This window comes from Lontra canadensis, unplaced genomic scaffold (genome assembly GCF_010015895.1).
Source record: "Lontra canadensis isolate GAN:19392208 unplaced genomic scaffold, GSC_riverotter_1.0 scaffold9, whole genome shotgun sequence".
Classification (NCBI taxonomy): Eukaryota; Metazoa; Chordata; class Mammalia; order Carnivora; family Mustelidae; genus Lontra; species Lontra canadensis.
In genome coordinates this window covers 22,394,299-22,414,735 of record NW_022631003.1, presented here as the reverse complement: position 1 = coordinate 22,414,735, position 20,437 = coordinate 22,394,299, and the positions used below count along the sequence as shown (strand labels likewise).

General features: G+C 37.0%; 1 protein-coding gene across 5 annotated transcripts in view; it reads left to right on the top strand.

The window, feature by feature from the left end:
* EPS8 (epidermal growth factor receptor pathway substrate 8) overlaps positions 1-20,437 on the top strand; it is a 179,412-nt gene that overhangs the window by 106,273 nt on the left and 52,702 nt on the right. For all 5 annotated transcript variants that reach the window (XM_032855077.1, XM_032855076.1, XM_032855075.1 and 2 more), the window contains 3 exons: positions 7,781-7,860; positions 10,171-10,247; positions 20,175-20,242. In XM_032855077.1, coding sequence (XP_032710968.1) covers positions 7,802-7,860; positions 10,171-10,247; positions 20,175-20,242 — 204 coding nt within the window. In that variant the 5' untranslated portion in view covers positions 7,781-7,801. Of the gene's footprint in view, positions 1-7,780; positions 7,861-10,170; positions 10,248-20,174; positions 20,243-20,437 lie in introns of those variants that run through there.

Below are 20,437 nucleotides of genomic sequence, written 5' to 3'. Positions count from 1 at the left end.
TAGATCGACTTGAGGAGCTGTACTAAAAATGCAGAGTAAAGCACCAACAGTGTTTTGTTTACCTCTTCATGTCCTTTGCTCGAGGTAAGACAGAGAAAGGTAATCATGTGGCAACGGGGTAGTTAAATATTAAAATGTTATATCTCATCCGTGGGTTAAAACTCTTCTCACTGTACCTGTAAGGTTTTATGATTTACTATTTTTAGAGGCCATTTAATACATCATAATAAAATTTGAATTCAAGAGTTTCCATTTCATTAAAGATGATTTCAGAACATAGCTTTCCTTCTACCCGGTTGGGTCATGTCTGGCCCACATACTCTATCTGTTTGCCTTTGTAAAATATGTTGAAATGTAAAAATTTAGCTTGTGGCACTACGATGGAAAAACACTGTCTCACAATAAAAATACTCCTATGAGTATTTCCTCAGTAGCTTTTGTTTTGCACTAGTCAGTGACACAAACTTTCATTTTGGAACCTTTCCAAAAGGTTCATAGAATGTCAATGAATACTAACCCTTAGGGCTAATTTTCAAAAAATAGAGATTTGAAAAAAAAAAAATTACTGGGGTGGAGGGAAGAGGTGAGTTAGGTGAGATGGTTTTCTTTACTTCTTATTCCCAGATGTTGTTCCCTGATATGTATTTGGTTGAGAACTGATCTGGCAGGAAAAGCTGTACTTTTATTCTTATTTTGGAAGAAAATGCCCACAGGGAATATTCTTCTACCTCTTCTGAGAATCTGCACTCAACAGCTTTTTGCTTCTGGGAAGATCTGAACTTCTTAGATAATGTTTACTTTTTAAAATTCCCTTTGTCTTTTGGTGGTGTTAGCCAAGGTTTTGTGTTAAAGGCTATGATCTCTCTCATGCCTCAATTTCTCTCTTTCTCTCTCCACTCAACACTGTGCTGTACCCAGTGCAGAATGGGAGCCTAACTCAGATCTCATCTGAACCACCTGAGATAGGAGTTTAGCAGGGGATGAATGATCAAGAGTTTCTAGTTGATGAATCAGATCCTTTCTTGTACAGTTTTCTATCATTTCTGTTAATTAAAAAATAGAATAAATAGGCAGATAGTGGAAAATACACAAATCTCCCATACAGAAGAATTCTAAATAATTCACGCAGACATTCCCTCTCTAAGAGGTGGTGCTTAACTCTCCACCATGTAAGCGTGGACTACATATAGTGACTTCTTCCAAACAGGTCTGTAGAGTGGTGGGGAGGGAGGTCACTTAATAATGGGGAGACATGACACATGCTACTTTAGTCAGTGAGCAAGGTTAGCATAAGCAGTGTTGTCATAGCTAACAACATGGACTTTGGATATGGTGTGGCTAGAGTGGCACATATCTTTATGGTCTTCCTCCTCCAAACCTTTAACTCCAGCTTAATCATGAGAAAAACATCAAACAAATCCCAGTTGCGAGACATCCTATAGAATATCAAAATACAGTACTCCTCAAAAGGCAGGCAGGTTCATTACTGCAGGTTGAATTGTGTCCCCCAGAAAGATATGCTCAAGTCCTCCCACTCTGTACTTAAGAATGTGACTGCATTTGGACAGGGTCTTTGCCAGTGAATCATAATGCGGTGTCCTTACGAGAAGAAGGAAATTTGGAGATAGATAGACTCCCAAGGGAGGCCATATGAAGACAGAGCAGAGATTTGAGTGATCCAGCTACAAGCCAAGGAAAGCCAGAGATTACCAGCAACCATCAGAAGTTAGAAGAGATGAAGGAGGATTTCTTCCCTACAGCCTTCAGAGAGAGCTTAGCTTGATTTAGGACTTCTAGCCTCCGCAACTATGAGAGAATAAGTTTCTGTTGTCGAAGCCACCCAGTTTGTGATACTTTGTTATGGAAGCCCTAGAAAACTAATATAGTCTTCAAAAACAAGGGCCATATGAGAAATGGTCACAGTGGAGAGGAGCCTAATGAGACATCAGGACTAAATGCAATGTGGTATTAAGGACAGGATCCTGGACCAGAAAAAAGCATTACATAAAAAAGTGAAGGAAGTCTGAATAAAGTATTGATTTTAGTTAATAATAAAATATTGATATTCTTCATTAATTGTCACAAATACATCATGCTAATGCGAGATGTTAACAATAAGGAGATAGGGTAGGGTGCAGATTATCCAAGAACTTTGTGTTCTGTTTTCACAACTTTTCTGTAAATATGAAGTGCCTCAAAAATAAAAAAGTTGATTACAAGAAAATGTAAAAACCCCAAATTTAGCTGCAGTTTTTTTTTTTTAAGATTTTATTTATTTATTTGACAGACATCACAAGTAGGCAGAGAGGCAGACAGAGAGAGAGAGAGGAGGAAGCAGGCTCCGTGCTGAGCAGAGAGCCTGATGCGGGCCTCGATCCCAGGACCCTGGGATCATGACCTGAGTTGAAGGCAGAGGCTTTAACCCGCTGAGCCACCCAGGCGCCCTAGCTGCAGTTTTAATGAGCCCTCCATGACATGTGATGGAGTAGATGACAGTCTATTTAGGGGTGTGGCCATGGTGACCAGGCACTGAGGGCTGTGTTTGCTGATTAATTATGTCACAGAGTGATTAAATCAGGAACTTCCACTGATAAAGTATATACTCCTTTAAATGTCAGTTTATTGCAGCAGTCATTATTTAAGGCTAAGTGTAAGTCCATTATGAATTGTGGAAATAATACAATCAGGGAGACAAACATTTTGATAAAAGATTTTTTTCAAGCCTATGTAGACAAGGTATATATAAAAAAGGAAAACTCATACATAAATAAGTATGGAGATTTCAGTTAAAATTCCTCATGTCACTTATGAAATTTAATGGACACTTTGCTGAGAAATAGTTCAACAGCCAATCCTACCACTATTTCTCCCAGAACTCAACCCCAAGGTATGCTTCAGTGGGATAGGGGATAGGGAGCCTGGTAATAAAGAAGGGTTAAGACAGTTTCTTCTCTCTCTGAATTTTGTTCCCTGTCCTACCGTATTTTTATTTTTGTTGGAGGATTCCAGCTAAATTGGAGACTTATTTCTCCCTTCCCTTAATATGTATTTAATTATAATGGAAGTAATGCAAATGATCCAGGTAAATATATGGGTATCCCGTGCTATTTACATGTGAATAATGCACTTGGAAGACCTACTTTTATACACTTGACCCATGAACAACATGAGGTAGTTAGGGGCACCAGACCCCTCGCAGTCAAAAACTATCACATAGCACTTTTGACTTCCTCTTAATAGCTGATTGTAGCTTTGACTTACCTATTAATAGCTGATTGTTGACCGGAAGTGTCAGCAATAACATAAACAGTTGGTAAATACATATTATATATATATATTATATACTCTATGCAGTACAATAGAGTAAGCTAGGAAAAAATGTTACTAGAACATCATAAGGAGAGAAAATCCATTTACAGTACTGTACTGGAGTTACCGAAATAAATCTGCATCTAAGTGAACCCATGCATTTCTGGTTCTAGCTTCTTGTGTTACCACCTTGGCAGGTGTCTTAACTTATTTTAGACCGACATCTCACCTACAAAATGGAGCTAATAACTACCTCAAAAGGCTGTTCTAAGGATGCAATGAGATGAGGTTTCTAAAATGTCCTATGAAGTGGGGCTCATCAAATGTCATTTTCTTTCCCCCTTTTTGTTCTCTGCTTATGATTATATCTGATAAAGAAACAGCACATTACTCTTTTTTCTTTTAATGATTTTATTTATTTGAGAGAGAAGAGTGAGTGAGTGAGCAAGAGTGCAAACATTGGGGGGGAGCTGGCACTATGAGGCAAAGGGAGAAGCAGAAACCCCCGCCCTCCGGAAGCCCAGAGGGGGGGCCCCATTCTGGGTAATGGCCTGAGCCAAAGACAGATGCTTAACTGACTGAGCCACCCAGGCACCCAGATAGCACGTTCTTCTGTAGTCATTCATGGATCTAGATGATTTTTACAATTTCAAAGGCACATGCAAATGGCATGTACTCTCTTGAGCTCAATGTCTTCATCTATAAAATGAGAATGGAAAATAGTACTTCATCCAAAATTAATGTGACTATTAAACAGGATAAGGGCTAGAAAACATTTAGCACAATACTTGGTACAGGTTAAAGTGTCAATAAATAACAGTAGTTGTTTTTAAAATCAGCGTATTTTCCCAAATCAGTAAAGTATCAACAGTGTTCTTGAACTGAGATATTAGTTATTTCCCATGTATAAGATCAAGCAGTACGTGTGCTCTGATGATGCCGTCACAGCAGCTAGAGTTGGAGGGAAATACTCAGATAGCAGTGATAAGGTATATATATATGGCTTGTCTCTGTATTAGGCTTTCTTATGAAATCTATCACAATAGCCTACATACAGTTAGTACTAACATGCTTTTTAGTTGCTTATTAAATTTCTGCAACAGGTATTTTTCTTCAGCTAGTTGTTAAGCCAACAACATTCTGGATTGAATATAGACTGGCTGCCAAATCGTCCTAATTTGTAAACAGCCTAAGAATTTTCTCTGCACTATTAAAGAAAAAAAAAAAGAGAAATCAAAATAATTATTTTAAGTGATTACGATGTATTGGTTTAAAGGTACAGAATTACTCTTGATTGATATTGAGAAAATACTGTACTTCTATTTTAGTAAGACTTGAAGGATCCTCTAAACTATATATATGGTCTACATAGCTATAATTTGGATATGTCTTTTAAAAGCCTGTGGAAAAACCAGGCATTTGTAATTGTTTTCTTTGCAAGGTGTGCACTCTAATTGCTATATTTAAATATTTGAAAGCTCCATATTGCTACATGAGCATCTGTGACAAGTGACACTGTGATTGCCAAATAGGAAAAGTTTCTATATTTAAAATTCGATTTAGCAAATTGACATTTTCTATTCCCTTTTCTAATATTCTCTTATTCTGACAGATTACTGTTTTAAAGCAAAACACAAACCATGCATTTATTTGACTGTCATGAAGAATTAAACATGAAAAGGGTGAGATGCTGTGGCTATCACTTTTCATTAAAACCAGCTGCTGGGGTTTTAAAATGCAAACCAGATCAAAACCAGTACAAACCCTGGGGGTTTAATTTATATACTGAACGAACCAGCTTGTTTTGAAAGAGTGCTTTAAAAAAAACTTGAGAAGAAACTTATACATCCATCATTTGATTTTTCACTAGCCCTGTGAGTTAGAAAGACCCAAGAATTATCTCTGTTTTACTGTGAGAAAATTGAGACAGAGGCTTAATTGACTTGTGTAGCTAGTTAGTGCCAGAAGCAGAGTTCCAGGCTTCTGTGAATGACTGTGTCTAGCCGTGGGCTCTAGATCCAGAAGGTGATTCTAGGCCTCTGTCCTGGCCCAAATTCTCGAATAGAACAATGATGTGTTCTGTTTGGATCTTAACAGGTGAATGAGAACCAATTGTGAGATATTTAGGAATTTTGTAAGCCGCTATAGAAGTATCGCTAGATTGAGATGAGCCATAGTGGAATTATTTATACTATGGAAGTCAATAAGCCCTACAAATCAGGTTTAATTTTTCCCCAGAGAACTGGTTTACCTGCCTATGACTGATCATATCCAAGTATAAACTGAAGGAGAACAAAACAACAATAAAAACAGAATATAACAATGTAATATAAGTGTAATGTTATTTTGTAAATGTAGTAATTTGTGAATTAATGTAATACTGTAATTTTGTAAATCAAGGGGAGAGGCATTTCTTTGTTCCTTAATTTAGAAATTTGCTTCTAAGCTGTGAATAAATATGGGCAGGACTATTGGGAAATCTTGAATTAAACTTGAGTGTTTTGAGGACCTTTATAAATCCTTAACTATTCTTTAAAACTAGGTCAGGTCTCACCCCTTCCAAAAATTATGGCAGTCAGCCTGGCTTTTCCCTTTGAATCTCTAGTTGATTTAAAATTGAGCCACACACACTGGGACTTATCTACTATGTGTTCCATTTGAATTGATTTTGTATTGTTAAGAATGCAGTAAAGATTTTCAAAGGTGGGATCTGGACTTCCCCCCCCCTTTCTTTGAATAAATATTTAATTAATACCTATTCTATACCTGGTACTGTTCTTACTGCTTGAGAAACAGCATTAAACAAAAGTCTCTGCCCTTCTAGAAATTCTAGTCCAGTGAAGAGTCAGGAATTAAACAAATGAAAAATTATAACTGTGATAAGTACTTTGAAAAATTGTTTGTAGTTGGGGAAAGTACTTCGACAAACTAAAAAAGTTTATAGTCTGAGAATGTCTGATAGTGGGCTTTTCCCTATTCAGGGAGGTCAGTTAAAGCTTCCCAGAGGACATTGTGATTGAATTGAAAGCTGACAAATGAGAGAGAATTAACTTGAAGTTACTGGTTTTGAATATAATTTCTTTCTGTAGGCTTTCTATGGCTTCTAATCTGAATGAAGTTCCCTTTCAAAATGGACCCCCATATCACCCTTTGTAATAGAAACAACAATTTTTAATTTCATATTTATTCACTGAGTGACTGTTTTTCCCAGTAGATTATTGGCCCAAAGCTGGGACTGTGTTTTGTTCACCTTGGAAGTATCCATCGTGTTACTGACATATAATAGTCACTCAGTAGTTGTTAAATTTCCTGCTCCCTCTGCCTTTGTTTTCTAATAGTGCTGGCATGCACCCTACCAACCTCTTCATTACTGAAAAGACATAGTAATGTAATGTGTACAAAGAGAAGTAAGATAAGATCCAGAATTGTGTCACAGAACACAAGAAGGAGGAAGTGTCGAGGGGTAAATAGAAGTAAATCAGATGTGGGGCTCCTGGGCGGTTCAGTCAGTGAAGGGTCTGCCTTCAGCTCAGGTCATGATCTCAGAATCCTGGGATCAAGTCCTCTCTGACTCCATGCTCAGTGGGGAGCCTGCTTCTCCCTCTAGCTCTGCCTGCCACTCCCCCTGCTTCTGCTAGCTCATGAGCCTGATGATTCTCTTTGTCAAATAAATAAATAAAATCTTAAAAAAAAAGAAAGAAATCAGGTGTAAGCAGTATTGTCTCAGAGAACAAGGAAAGAAAAGGCCATTGGATTTAACAAGAAGGAAGTTTTGTTTATTCATCTTGTTTGAAAGAATTTGTTCAATTTGTGAAACATTAAAAATGTTTTCTGAAGTGAAATATCTGGTGATAACTTTTGAAATTGCTTTCTCACAAAAGGTGAAAAGAATGTGTAAATGGATACCTTCTTGGAAAAAAGGTATATCCAAGTGTGTGTATACACAATGTTGTCAAATGTGCTTTGAAGGAGGGAGAAAGAAGAAAAGTAGATGCAAGAAAAAGACTGGAGGGAAATAACAGGATTGTTAAATGAGAGTGCTCTGGGTACTGCTTTTCCCCTTTGTTCTGTATTTTGCACTTTTCTCAAGTTTTTAAAGTTAATAAACCTATAGTACTTCCATAATGAAACAGTAAACAAAGTAACATTTCATAAAACCAAGAATCATTTAAAGGTTTGAGCAGAATATACAGTTATGCCTTCTATATGTAGAGGACTCAGAACTGTATTTTAGATTTTTCTTTAACTTGCCTCAATTTGCTTACTGCTCTAATACATTAATGTTAAAGGCCAGTTGAATCTTTGTTTATATGTCCGTCTGCACTTCTGGCGCCAGAGCTCTTTAAGGATGGAGATCTTTATCTTTGTGTTTCTGTCCCGGCAGTGACATGTGTATGTTGAATGCATAACTTGAAACTGAAATGTCTTGACCTTTTTATTACCTTTAATCTATGTGCCTTTCTTTTTTCAGAACCCAGGACTGAAAACCACAATGAATGGTCATATTTCTAATCATCCCAGTGGTTTTGGAATGTATCCAGCTCAAATGAAGTAAGTTGGAAGGTTTATCTTTAATTTGTTGGGGTTCTTTTTTTATGATTTACATATATTTTTTTTAGAGAGAGAGGGAGAGACAGACAGTACATGAGCCGGGACTCTTGGCCAGGGGTGGGGGTGGTAGAGGGCGAGGGAGAGAACCTTAAGCAGACTCTGCTCTGAGTACAGAGCTCAGCGTGGGGCTCCATCCCACAACCCCAAGATCATGACCTAAGCCAAAATCAGGAGTTGGAAGCCTAACTGACTGAGCCACCCAGGCACCCCTGTTGGGGTTCTTTTTGGATTTGATTTGGAGGCTTTGTTTTATATTTTAACTGAAAAGATTAACTGCCAGGTCTTTATGTAGTTTATTCTTCATTAATATAAAATTTCTTTCTAATTCTAAGCTATGATTGTATTTAAAAGTTTACTGTGTCTGGAAAGAAAAAGATGGTTAAGTAATATCCGCCTCAAGGACAACGACCTACTAGAAGGCAGTTTCTTCTGTTATTTTATGTATTACTGCTTTCCATGGTGGAATGTATACTTCTGAGATTTCCATTTCTCTGGAATATGTTATTACTTTTATTTATAAAACACTGGCATTTGAGGAGAGTTAAATGTCTTTCAGTCCAATCTGTCAAGATACTTTTCACTGTGTAAATCAAATAAAAAGTCAGGCGAGCAAACAAAGCAATCCCTGTGGCTCCAGGTAGAACTTGAACTCAGGTCCCTGACATAAGTGGCTGTCCCCTTATTCGTTGTAGATAATATTGTAGTTACTTTATGTTGGCCATTGTGGTCTGGAGTTCGCTCATCATTTTTCAGAATTCGTAGGTTATTCACGACGTAAATTGTATCTTGTCCATTAGTTATTCAAGCCAGAAAGTTTGGCCACACCCTCATTCTTACTCCCTTTTCTTACAATAAATATCCATTTAGTCATGAATGTGTGACATTTTCTCCTAAAAAGGAACTCTTGATTCGTTTCCTTCCTTCCTTCCTTCCTTCCTTCCTTCCTTCCTTTCTTTCTTTCTTTCTTTCTTTCTTTCTTTCTTTCTTTCTCTATTTATTTGACAGAGAGAGATCACATGTAGGCAGAGAGGCAGGCAGAGAGAGAGAGGGGGAAGCAGGCTCCAGGCTGAGCAGAGAGCCTGATGCAGGGCTCAATCCCAGGACCCTGAGATCATGACCTGAGCCGAAGGCAGAGGCTTAACCCACTGAGCCACCCAGGCACCCTGTCTCTTCCTTCTTTCTGCTCTAGTTCTACATAGGGCCCTTTTCCCTACCATAATTTCCTACCATAAATTTTGCAGTACCCTCTACCTGGCTACCTTTGGATTGTTTTCTTTAAAAATGTTTTTGATCATGGCATGTCTTTGTGTAAAAATATTTGCTGCATCTAGAGAATAAAAATTCAAAATTCTTATGCCCTCTATTTGCCTTCCCTATGTCTGAAGCCATTCCTCTCTTCTAGGCAAGCCCCATTAGATGCATCATTCCCCTGGACACCGTGCTAGTCACTGAGCCAGTTCCTCACGCCTTTTCCTCACTTAATTCTCCACCTGTCTGTACAACTTCTTCCCAGTCTTTTCTATTCTGTGGAAATGCCAGCTTGGCAGTGAAGACTTTCTGCACATCCTGATAAGAATTGAATCCTTCTTTGATCTCACCTGTTATATCTATTAGTTTTATCCAGATGTCACATTCTATTGTAACAATTTTACTTACTTGTTATATTAAGAGGATCATGTCCCCTGCCATATTCCTTATTCTAATAGGTTTTTGGGTTTAATGTTTACTGAATAATTTTTTTTTAAATTCACGTGATATGTTTACTCCACCTCCCATTATTAGTAGCAGGAGGTTAGAAATAGGGTAAAGTGGGTCCAATTAATGATAAAGTGTTATTTTACCTTTTAAGTTTTTTGTGAAAATATGTCTATTCCATGATATGTTCAGTCATCGAGTACTTTTTATGACTGGATCACTGCTCTCAACTCAATTTAGTATGGCACACTTAAACTCTTCTGAGATAGTTTGAGCCTTATTGACTTCCTTCTTATGAAGGTTCTGACTTGGAGTTTGAGAGGAGGCTGTGATTTGCACCTACCTCAGTCCAGACTGGGGTGCTGTGGTTTATAGTCTGTTTCTTGACCAGAGCAGAATCTGTCTCATTTTGACAAACCTAAGTTATATTTTTTAAAAACACATGGTGATTGTGGTACATTGGAATTTTTATTTGTAGTTTTGAATTTTTATTGCTTACTTTGGACTTTAACCGAACACAATGACCTTTATTTATTTATTTATTTTTAATTACAGTGGCTATGGAACATCACCCACCTTTTCCCAAATGGACAGAGAACACAGTTCAAAAACAAGTGCAAAGGCCCTTTATGGTATGCGTGTTTATTTGACAAGGTGTAATTCTGTTTCTAACCACATTTTACAAATTATGTGTTCAGATTCGTCATTTGTTTATATTATTTGGAGTGACATAGTGAGAGATAAGGATTGTTTAAAAAAGTTTTTATAAAAATCTACTAAGCTATGACTTCTGCTTACCGTCGTATGATTTGGAACCATGGATGTATTGCAGTGTTTTCTAAGGAGTCTTTTAAATGGAGTCAATCCCTTAGGTGGATTTTCCCAGCTAATTATTTGTGATATAATTGTTGATCTTCATGAATGATCCGTTTCATTGTGGGCTGACAGTTCACAGGATTTCTTCCTTATAGCTCTTGAACTTTAGTAGTGTAATAGTATCATTTCTTTCTGTACCGCAAAAGTAGCAGGATTTCTTCTTGATTCTTCTTTAATTTCCCTTGTTCTTTCTAGATTGTCTCATGTCTAAATAATGTATTTTTAAACTTTAATATAAAATAGAAGTCATTACTAAAAGGAAGTTAAGGACTCCTGAAATATACCCCATATGTCTGGAAATGCATTTTTTTCATGGAGTCTGCATGGGCTTTGATTATTGTACAATGATAAAGAATAAGAATAATATTATGGTTAAAAGACTCAGAACAGTATTGTGGTTAAGAACAAAGACTCTGGACCCAGACATCCTGGGTTCAAATTCAGTTCTGTCATTTACTGGCTGAATGATCTTGGAGAAGATTCTTGTACCTAATTTTGCTTATCTCTATAATGTGGGATATCTCACAGAGTTGATATGACAATTAAATGAGTTAGTACATGTAAAATCCTTCATGTAGTGCCTAGTAGTGCCTGATAATCAGGAAGTAGTTTATACATTTGTTGTTATTGTTGGGAGTATCCTTATTATTATCTGTCATAGGAACTAACACCCTTTTATAAATGTGGAATTCCCCCCTCTTATTTTTCATTATCTGGATCCACAGTGTCTTGGCTGTGGTAAGATGGAACAATTCTAGGGTTTTGTGACTCTTTATACCTGTATAGTGAGTGACAAGGCCTTAGGACTCAAATCATACATTTATAAAATGGATTTTATACCATAACGGATAGATTTTCATATGGCTTTGTCCGTCTGATTAGTGTTAGTTTCACATTTCTTCAGTACTATATTAAGACATCCTTACCATGTCCTAGTAGTTGTGAGTTGTAGATCCAGAGAATATATCCAACAGATGCTTATTTTGTAGATTAATATGTGCGCAGAATAGAGCTAGTAATATGTGGTTCTTGACTGTAAGGAACTTGCAGTCTAGAGAATGACTTGAAGAAACTGAAAAAGATGAAAGTCGTTTGGTTTGGTTTGGTTTGGTTTAAAAAAAAACAAAATGATTAATTCCTTCAGTCTTTCATTTCTAGGCAGATAGTTATTAAGTACTTCTGTGTGCCAGGCCAAAGTCTTCATAGCCTCTGTTTCCATGACAATCTAGTCATTCCAAAGATGAACAAGACATGGTCCTTGCTTATGCACTGGTTTGGTGAGGTAGACTAGTAAATGCATTGTTATAATAAAGAGCTACTTAAACTTGGATGGCAGTGGCTGAGGTGCAGTGGGGACGGTCAGTTCTGTGTGGTGGGGCTGGGAGTCAGAAGGGATTTCATAGAAGAGCTGAGCGTTGAGCTGAACTCTGCGGCAGGCGTTTAGGAGGTTGGTGGGTGCTGTAAAGAGCAGTATGAACCCTTTATAAACGAGACTGTGAGCTCTGTGAAGTTGGGCCATGTCTGCCTTTATTACTTCAGGATCCCCCAAGCATAGCACAGCACAGTGGCTAACATACAACATACGCTTAGTCAATACTTGCAGAATGAATATATAATGAATGAATGAACTGCACACAGTTTGGTCTTAACTCGAGGGTGCAAGGTGGTGCGTTGGGAAGTAAGATTAGAAATCCAAAACATGGACCACAGTGGGAAGAATCATACTAGGGAGTTTGGACGTTGTTTGCAGGAAATGCCTAGCCATTGAGGTTTTTTAGTCAGTTTTTTTGTCTTGGGTCATTCATAGCAGTATTGAGGATGGTTATGATTAGTATGAATGAAAATAGGTCTGTCAGACATCTAAGTAATAGCCTTAAGACTTTTGTTAAGACGAAAGAGTGTCGATCATCTCACAAATACCATAGATCCAAAAATCTGTTTTCAGAGAGCTAAGAAAAGGGGTAAGGGATAAAAAGGAGAAGTCATTTGCAAATTTTAATGTTTACTTTGTGTTAAGAGCATCTTCAAAAAATCATAGATCTGAGGATTGAAAATCAGCAGCCTATAAGCAGGAAATTTCTGTTTTCCCCTTTTTATATATAGAACAAGCTGAGGTTCCTTTCTAAGGTGAGATGATTTGTCCGAGTCACGTAACTTTACAAATCTTTGTTATAAGAAAATGTGACAATTTTGTATAGTCACAAAAATGAATGGTGTATTGGTAAAACAGAGGATACAAAGAGAGGGAAAGAAAGGGGCAAATCCAAGAGACATTTATTAAGAAGAAAGAAGACTTAGCAAATGTATTTGGCTGAGAAGCAAGCAGGTTTTAAGTTCCTTGAAGTTGCAGATAATGTTTCATTCCTTTTTGTATCTAATCCCCTTCCCTCCCAAAAGGAACTCTCAGTCAATGCCCATGGAATGAATGTTGTGAAAGATAGGGAAGAAATACATTCAGATTTTGAATGAACCTTTGCAGTAAGCAAGTTGTAGTTGAAGTTCCAATTGTAGTTAGTTACCTTTGAGTGTTTAGCCTCCCAAGTTTTCTTTTCTTTTTTTTTTTTTTTACTAAGGAATTGGTAAAGATTTTTAGTTTATCACAGTGTATCCATTTTCTTTAAAATTTCTCCTTTCACAATGATTAAACCAGTTGAATAAATCTTTCAAGAATTAGTTTCTTTCCTGGATGGTACATGAACTTCTTTGGCATGTGAAGATACTATTTAGTGCACTGGAACATGAGTTTTATGGTAATGACCATTGTTTTTATACACTGGCCATAGGTTCGATACTGACTGCCTCTAGAGTTTCACTCAGCTTGTCTTTTTCATGAGAATGCTTTTCAGGTCTGACACCATCATGTCCCCCCCCACATTGCTTCAGGAACTCAGTAACTTCAGTCTTGGAGAGGCAACATGGGTTCTGGGGGCCAAGCAATTTCGGGTTGAATTATGGCCCTTCTACCAGAGGACTGCCATTTTGGGCAAATGATTTTACCTCTTGTCCCCAGTTTCCTCATCTACAAAATAGAAGTGATAATAATATTGTGGTAACTTTATATGAGAAAATAGAAGTAATGAGTCTGTCATGGCATTGAGGAAGAACATAGGAGAGTCACTTTTTGTCCTTGGTCCTCAGATTAATCAAGCCCCTCAAATTTAATATTTTGATGTTACCTCCAGATGATGTTATATGTGTAATCTCAGTGTGCTTGGACAGGTTCAAGGGTAATATTCATCATATTTTTAAGCTTATATTCCAGATATTATTGGAAATATTTTTTTGTACTGTGAACTATACAATTATGATGATATATTTGCTTCTTTTGGATATGTGTTCATTTATTCAAGGAAAATAGTTAAAATATACTGCAGTTTAATAACCCTGTTTTGTCATTTCTTCATTATGATACAAGAAATTTCAAAGCCAGGATGTGAGAGGCTCTACATCACCAAAGTCCCTGACAACATAAATAGAGAATAAGTATTAATTTCATTTTCCTCCAAATACCTCATGACAATAACATTTCATTTGGCTACAGTTATTGAGGAGTTGAAAATTTTGTATTTTTCTCCAGCGAGTCTGCTTGTCAAAGTCTTTAAGCACTAAAATTTAATATCATTTTTAAGGAAGTACTTGTAAAATATATTAAACCTTCCCTTCCACCAGGGCGTGGTGCCTGTAGTCTCCCTTCGATGACTCAGACGGTCATCAGTGCACGTGAGCTCGTGTGCTGTGATGTGCTCAGAGGCTCTATTCTCTACCTTTATACCAAATCATTCAAAATCTTTTCCCTTTTGAACGTTTGTGGCTACTTTTTCCATGTGGCTACGTCCCAGGCCTGTTACTTTTGCCTGTTGTCAATGTGCCTCCTTCTAGCATTGCTTCTGATATGTACAGGCTGAAAAACTAGAAGGAAAATCTTTAGTAGAGTAAGCTGTAAGTGGGGAATCAAGAGTCCCATTAAAGTCTGCATATTAAAATGTGGAAGTTTCAATATACAGACTTGTGACATCGGTCTGCCACTCAGAGGACTTAATTTAAGTGTGGGCTCTGCTGTGTTCTGAATAGCTGAATTTCCTAGAAGAGTTACTTCTCTGTAAATTTGATATTGCTGAATTTGTAATACAACCATTTATACTAATCAGCTGTTTAAAGTCATCCTCTATCCAGAAAAACTCAGGTTTCACAGACTTACCAGTTAGCTGTATATATATATTTTTTGTCATTACTGACATTTATAGTAACTATGAGATTTGTTTTGTTGTATTGGTTAAATGTGATAGACAAGTTCTCTCTTCATTCAGCCTTAAGTTTGAACTTTTTTAAAAGATTTTATTTATTTATTTGACAGAGGTCACAAGTAGGCAGAAAGGCAGGCAGAGAGAAAGGAAGGGAAGCAGGCTCCCTGGATCATGACCTGAGCCAAAGGTAGAGGCTTTAACCCATGGAGCCACCCAGGCGCCTCAAGTTTGAACTTTTTTGTGAAGCCAGGAAGGAGGAAAATATATTTGTGTTTTTCCTGTTTTTCTTTTTTCTTCTCAAGGAGGGACTATTAAGAATTGAGTATAACTAATCTGTAAACCATACAATTCATTACTATATAATTGACTTTACAATAAACTTTTCTTTATTTTTACACAGTGCTTGATTTATCTAATAGGAATATTCCTGAATATAGCACTTTTCTTAATAGATATGTACCCCACACTTTATTTACTTATTTTATTTATTTGTTTATTTTTTTGTACCTGTCTTACTTCTCTTCCTGTCCCTTTCTATCTTCTGAACTTGGTTGGGAATTAATCTCTTTGTGTATTGTCAGATTTGGAGCGCAAGCAATCTCTTACACATTCAGGTGGCATTGAGGAATTAAAATCCATTTCTCTTTTCTCTATCTTCATTTACAGTGAGTATTTTACTGGAGAAAATATGTACATCTTTTTTTTTTTAAGATTTTATTTATTTATTTGAGAGGGAGAGGGAGAGAGAGAGACCATGAGAGGAAAGAGGTCAGCGGGAGAAGCAGACTCCCTGCCAAGCAGGGGTCCTAATGTGGGACTCGGTCCCGGGACTCCAGGATCATGACCTGAGCCGAAGGCAGTTGCTTAACCAACTGAGCCATCCAGGCACCCCAAATCTTCTTTTTTAAGAACATTTTTTTTAATTCTTAAGAAATAAATGGCCCATGATTATATATTATCAGGCAGTTAGGCCATGTTAGAGTCACAGTTCAGCTTCATAGAATGTGCTGGTGTTTTATGACTCAAGAAGACTGGCAGTGTTCACACCTTACCTGAAAATTTTAAAGCTTCTTTTCTCCTCATGGGATAAGCTGTCTTAACAATTTGTTGAACAGGCAAGTAAAATTTACTCTTAAATAATTCAGTTTTGTAAAAATGACCTTGTTTGTTTTTAAAAACAGTATCTTAGTTTTGATACTGATTTGTCAAACTGTGATTGTGGCGGCCTAGATAATGAGAGGCTGTTCTTACCCCGCAGTGCTCCCCTAATTCCCATTAAGCACCTCACCTCTGTGGAAATTATACACTAAAATAGTGGGAAAGGAATTCTCTTTTACTGTGCTTGAAAGTCTAAAGTAATTGGAGCAGTAGCCCATTGTTTTATTTAGAGAGAGAAATAAATACTCAGCAGCTACTTTTATGTTACTTTTTTTTCTTTTTAATTGCCAAATCCTTATTTTGAAGCTATGCTTTATTTTCAGAGAAAGAGAAAATAAAATTATCTTAATGTTAGCTCTTTTCTTTTTTTTAATGATTTGTTCATTTATTTGAGAGAGAGACAGAGTGTGGGGGAGAGGGAGAGGGATAATCTTTAAGCAGACTCCCCGCCGAGCATGGGGCCCGATATGGGGCTCTGTCTCAGGACCCTGAGGTCATGACCTGAGCTGAGCTGAAACCAAGAGTCACACACTTACCCAACTGAACCACCCAGGCACCCCAAAACATAAATTTTTAAAAAATTAAGACTTGTAGTTTTAGGTTCGTAGCAAAATTGAGGGGAAGCTATAGGGATTTCCCATGTACCACCTTGCACACATATAGCCTTCACTATCAACAGCCCACACCAGAGTGGTATATTTCCTATTACAGTCGATGAACCTACATCGATACATCACAGTCACCCGAAGTCTTCTGAAACCTGAATTTAATGCTCCCAGTCTGGAAGTGAATTATCAAATTCTGCAGCATCAATCCGATAATGCGAAAATAATCTGTAAAGGATTTTCATCATTGGTTACTGAATTCACCTTATTCCATTTCTTTGGGTTTGTATATTCTGGTCTGTGGTATAAAAGCAAGTAGGAATAATCAATTCAGATTGAGAGAGAAAAGAAGATAGAAACTGAGGCTTTTGTCTGAGCAGTTGAGCATCCTATAAAATGAGAAACCCAGAACTCTGCTGCCAGATTTCTTCAGTGATGATTTAATACACTATTTGACCATGATTTACAGTCTTGATTTGGAAAGAAAGATTTTCTTTTTTTTTTTCTTTTTAATTTATTTGACAGACATCACAAGTAGGCAGAGAGGCAGGCAGAGAGAAAGGAAGGGAAGAAAGCTCCCTGCTGAGCAGAGAGCCCAATGTGGGACTCAATCCCAGGACCCTGGGATCATGACCTGAGCTGAAGGCAGAGACTTTAACCCATTGAGCCACCCAGGTGCCCCAGAAAGAAAGATTTTCGACTTCAAGGAGTAACATGTAGTAGATGAGTTGGCATTTGTATAAATTTTGGACGAGTGGTTTTCAGTCCTGACTGCACGATAGAATTGGCGTTTATAAATGCCAGTGCCCAGACCTCATCCTGAACCAGTTACAGTAGAGTCCCTAGCAGGGGGGAGCCAGGCACCATTTTTCCAAGTTCACTCTAGTGTGTGGCCCAGGCTCATGACCATTGTGAAAGTAGGGAACGTCATTAGAGGCTTTATCTTGAGTATCACTGAGACTTCATTTAGATTTCTCATGCTTTTTTAAGGCTTTTGGTGAGATTTTCAGCTTAAGAGCGTAATTACTATTTACAACTGTGCTTGAGAGTACATATGATTCTCATAAAAAAGAAATGTACCATAATTGCCTCTTAGGAACTTTCTTTCAAAATTTTCGTATTAAAATGTTAATATTAACCTTTATTTATTCATTGGCTTAAATCACTAGGACTATTGGCTTATTTATAAATCCATTTTATGGCATTTATATACTGCTAGGATCTTTAAAAGGTAATTTCTTATGACACATGCCTCTTATTTATTGGGCAACATTGGAGAGAAAGCAGGTTAACAATTTCTAAAATGGATTCTGCATTTGGAATATTAGAAATAACACGTATCTTCTAGGCATTCAGTGATCAGTGAATGTCATGTTCTTTACAAAGACCATCAAACAGGCAGTGTTTTTCTCTTGTACTTGTAAAATATGTTTCTATGATATTAAGAAACTATATTAGAAAATGTGGGAAAACACATTCTTACTACTTCATAATGAGAATCTTTAATTACAAAACATACATTTGAGCTTCAGTTGTGTTTACTGGCCACTTATCTGAAATACTCGGTGAAGCATTTGAGTGTCCTGGGGTTCCCATATCACAACTGGCTACCATGGCAACCACGGCCATTTCTCTTGCTGTGCCCGTCAGACCACAGGAAACAGAACCACCTCCATGTCCTGCGTCTGCCATAGAGAGTGGTGCTGGAAAGCGGTAGACCCGTGATCCTGAAATAGTGATTATTTCTCGAAGTGCTTTAGTCAGATACGTTCCTCAATTTTATATTGCTTGTCACCAGTTCTCCTGAGAACAGTTTTCTATTTGTTACTATCTCACATTGATTAATGCTCAGCTAATAATCAGAAAAAGTCATGGTTGTTTATTTATTTATTTTTTTTTCGGTATGTAGAAAAGAATACAGTCATGTAAGTGAAGCTAACGTACATTTTGTTATATTGAAATAGAAAAATTTAAGGTGAAACCAGATCTTTCTTTTTGACCATATTATTTTGGTAGGAACAGATGGATCATACTTCTTCAGGTCATCATCCAAACAAAAGAAGAAAGGTAGAAGATACTGAATTTTGTAGTGTGTCTATTTCAGTTACATAACTTAATGCTGCAAAAGCAAAATAGACTATATCGGAATAATATCAGACTGATATAATATGAGGGCTATGGATATTTTTCATCTAAGTTTTAAGGTAACTATAAAAGATGATTACTACTGAATATATTGTGAAACAATACTATATTGGAGTTTTCAAAAATTCTGTTAACATTCCGAATCTGTATATGTACTTTATATACATATATATATATATTTTTTTTTTTAAGATTTATTTATTTGTTTGACAGATAGAGATCACAAGTAGGCAGAGAGGCAGGCAGAGAGAGAGGAAGGGAAGCAGGCTCCCTGCTGAGCAGAGGGACGCTGGGATCACGACCTGAGCCAAAGGCAGAGACTTTAACCCACTGAGCCACCAAGGCGCCCCATGATTTATATTTTTATACTTGGTTTGCTTTCATTCTCCGGAGAACTTCTCAACTTCTGAAGTTGTAAGAAGATCTAAAAGTTTCTATATTAACTGAAAGAAACATGTTTATATTTGAAAGCAGTTAGATATTACGAAAGCTGAGGAGCGTGTGTGTGTGCCTGTGTGTGCACACATGTGCATGTGTGTTTGTGTCTGTGTGGCTGAATGTTAGTGCTGTGGGAGTCTTGAGGTCTGATCTTATTTCAGTGTTTCATTTTACAAGGAGTGCTGAGGTCCGGAGCTAAGCGTCTTGCCTTAATTGAGCATCCTACTTAGTGACAGAGCCAAAGCTAGAGTCAGTAACTTCTGGTTCTCACTCAGGGTTCTTTTTCATCATACCATTCTGTTTTAGAAAGAATAGGCAGCTCTGAATCAACATATAAGCAAGTTACCTGACTAGAGAACAACAAATACAAAATATTGCCTCCACATATTTTATATTTTGGTTTTGCAGCATTTTACGAAAGAAAATAAAGGTTTATTTTTGCTTTTTCCGAAGTGTGGTGCAGTAACTTTCTACCTGACTCTCATATTTTCTAAAAGCCAATATCTACAATTCTGACTATCACATTTGTTTATTCTGTAGCTGTGTGGAAACTGTTAAAATTTAATGGCAATCGGTATGATTAAATCATGTTTTGAATCTCTTCTGACACTCTCTGTAGTTTGGATGTTGTGAAAGGAGATGTTCCTTGTAGTGGCCATTCTCTTGATAACGTAGTCTAACTCCTAGAATACAGTATCTGTGACAGTATTGGGCAATTCTGTTTTGTTCTCTGTACACTGAGAAGAGAGTTATAAGCCAGTTTTTATGTTTTTACCAAAGAATAGGTATCTGATGAATAAAACCCGTACACTAAATAACTCTTTTTCTGACAACATTGATAATCTAGATTTACTTTTGGGATTCTGAAAATTTGTATTGGGTCAAATTGTTCTCGCATATCATTTAAGCTTTCTGTAGGCTTTTTCATTTAATGTGAATAATGAGTGTTTTCAGATACACCACACAATGGTGACTTGTCAGCTACTGTATTTATATGTGAGATAGACTCGTTTTAGAGATGGCCACAAGACACTGATACATGAACTTCAGCCTGTTAGTGGCTAAATAATGACTTCTTCAACCTCTCTTTCAGAACAAAGGAAGAATTATGCTCGGGACAGTGTCAGCAGTGTGTCCGATATATCCCAATATCGTGTCGAAGTAAGATGTTTTGTTGTTTGCTAAAATTTAGAATGAACCCTGAGGGACATAAAAATTGGGTAGTAAAATCAGAATTATGTTTTATTTTATTCTTGTGATGTGCTGTGAGTTGTGTTGACCTTTTTATTTCCGATTTTTGTAAAACTGAGATGTAAAATAACGAAGTGTCTTGTTCGTCTGGGGTCCGTTTTCACA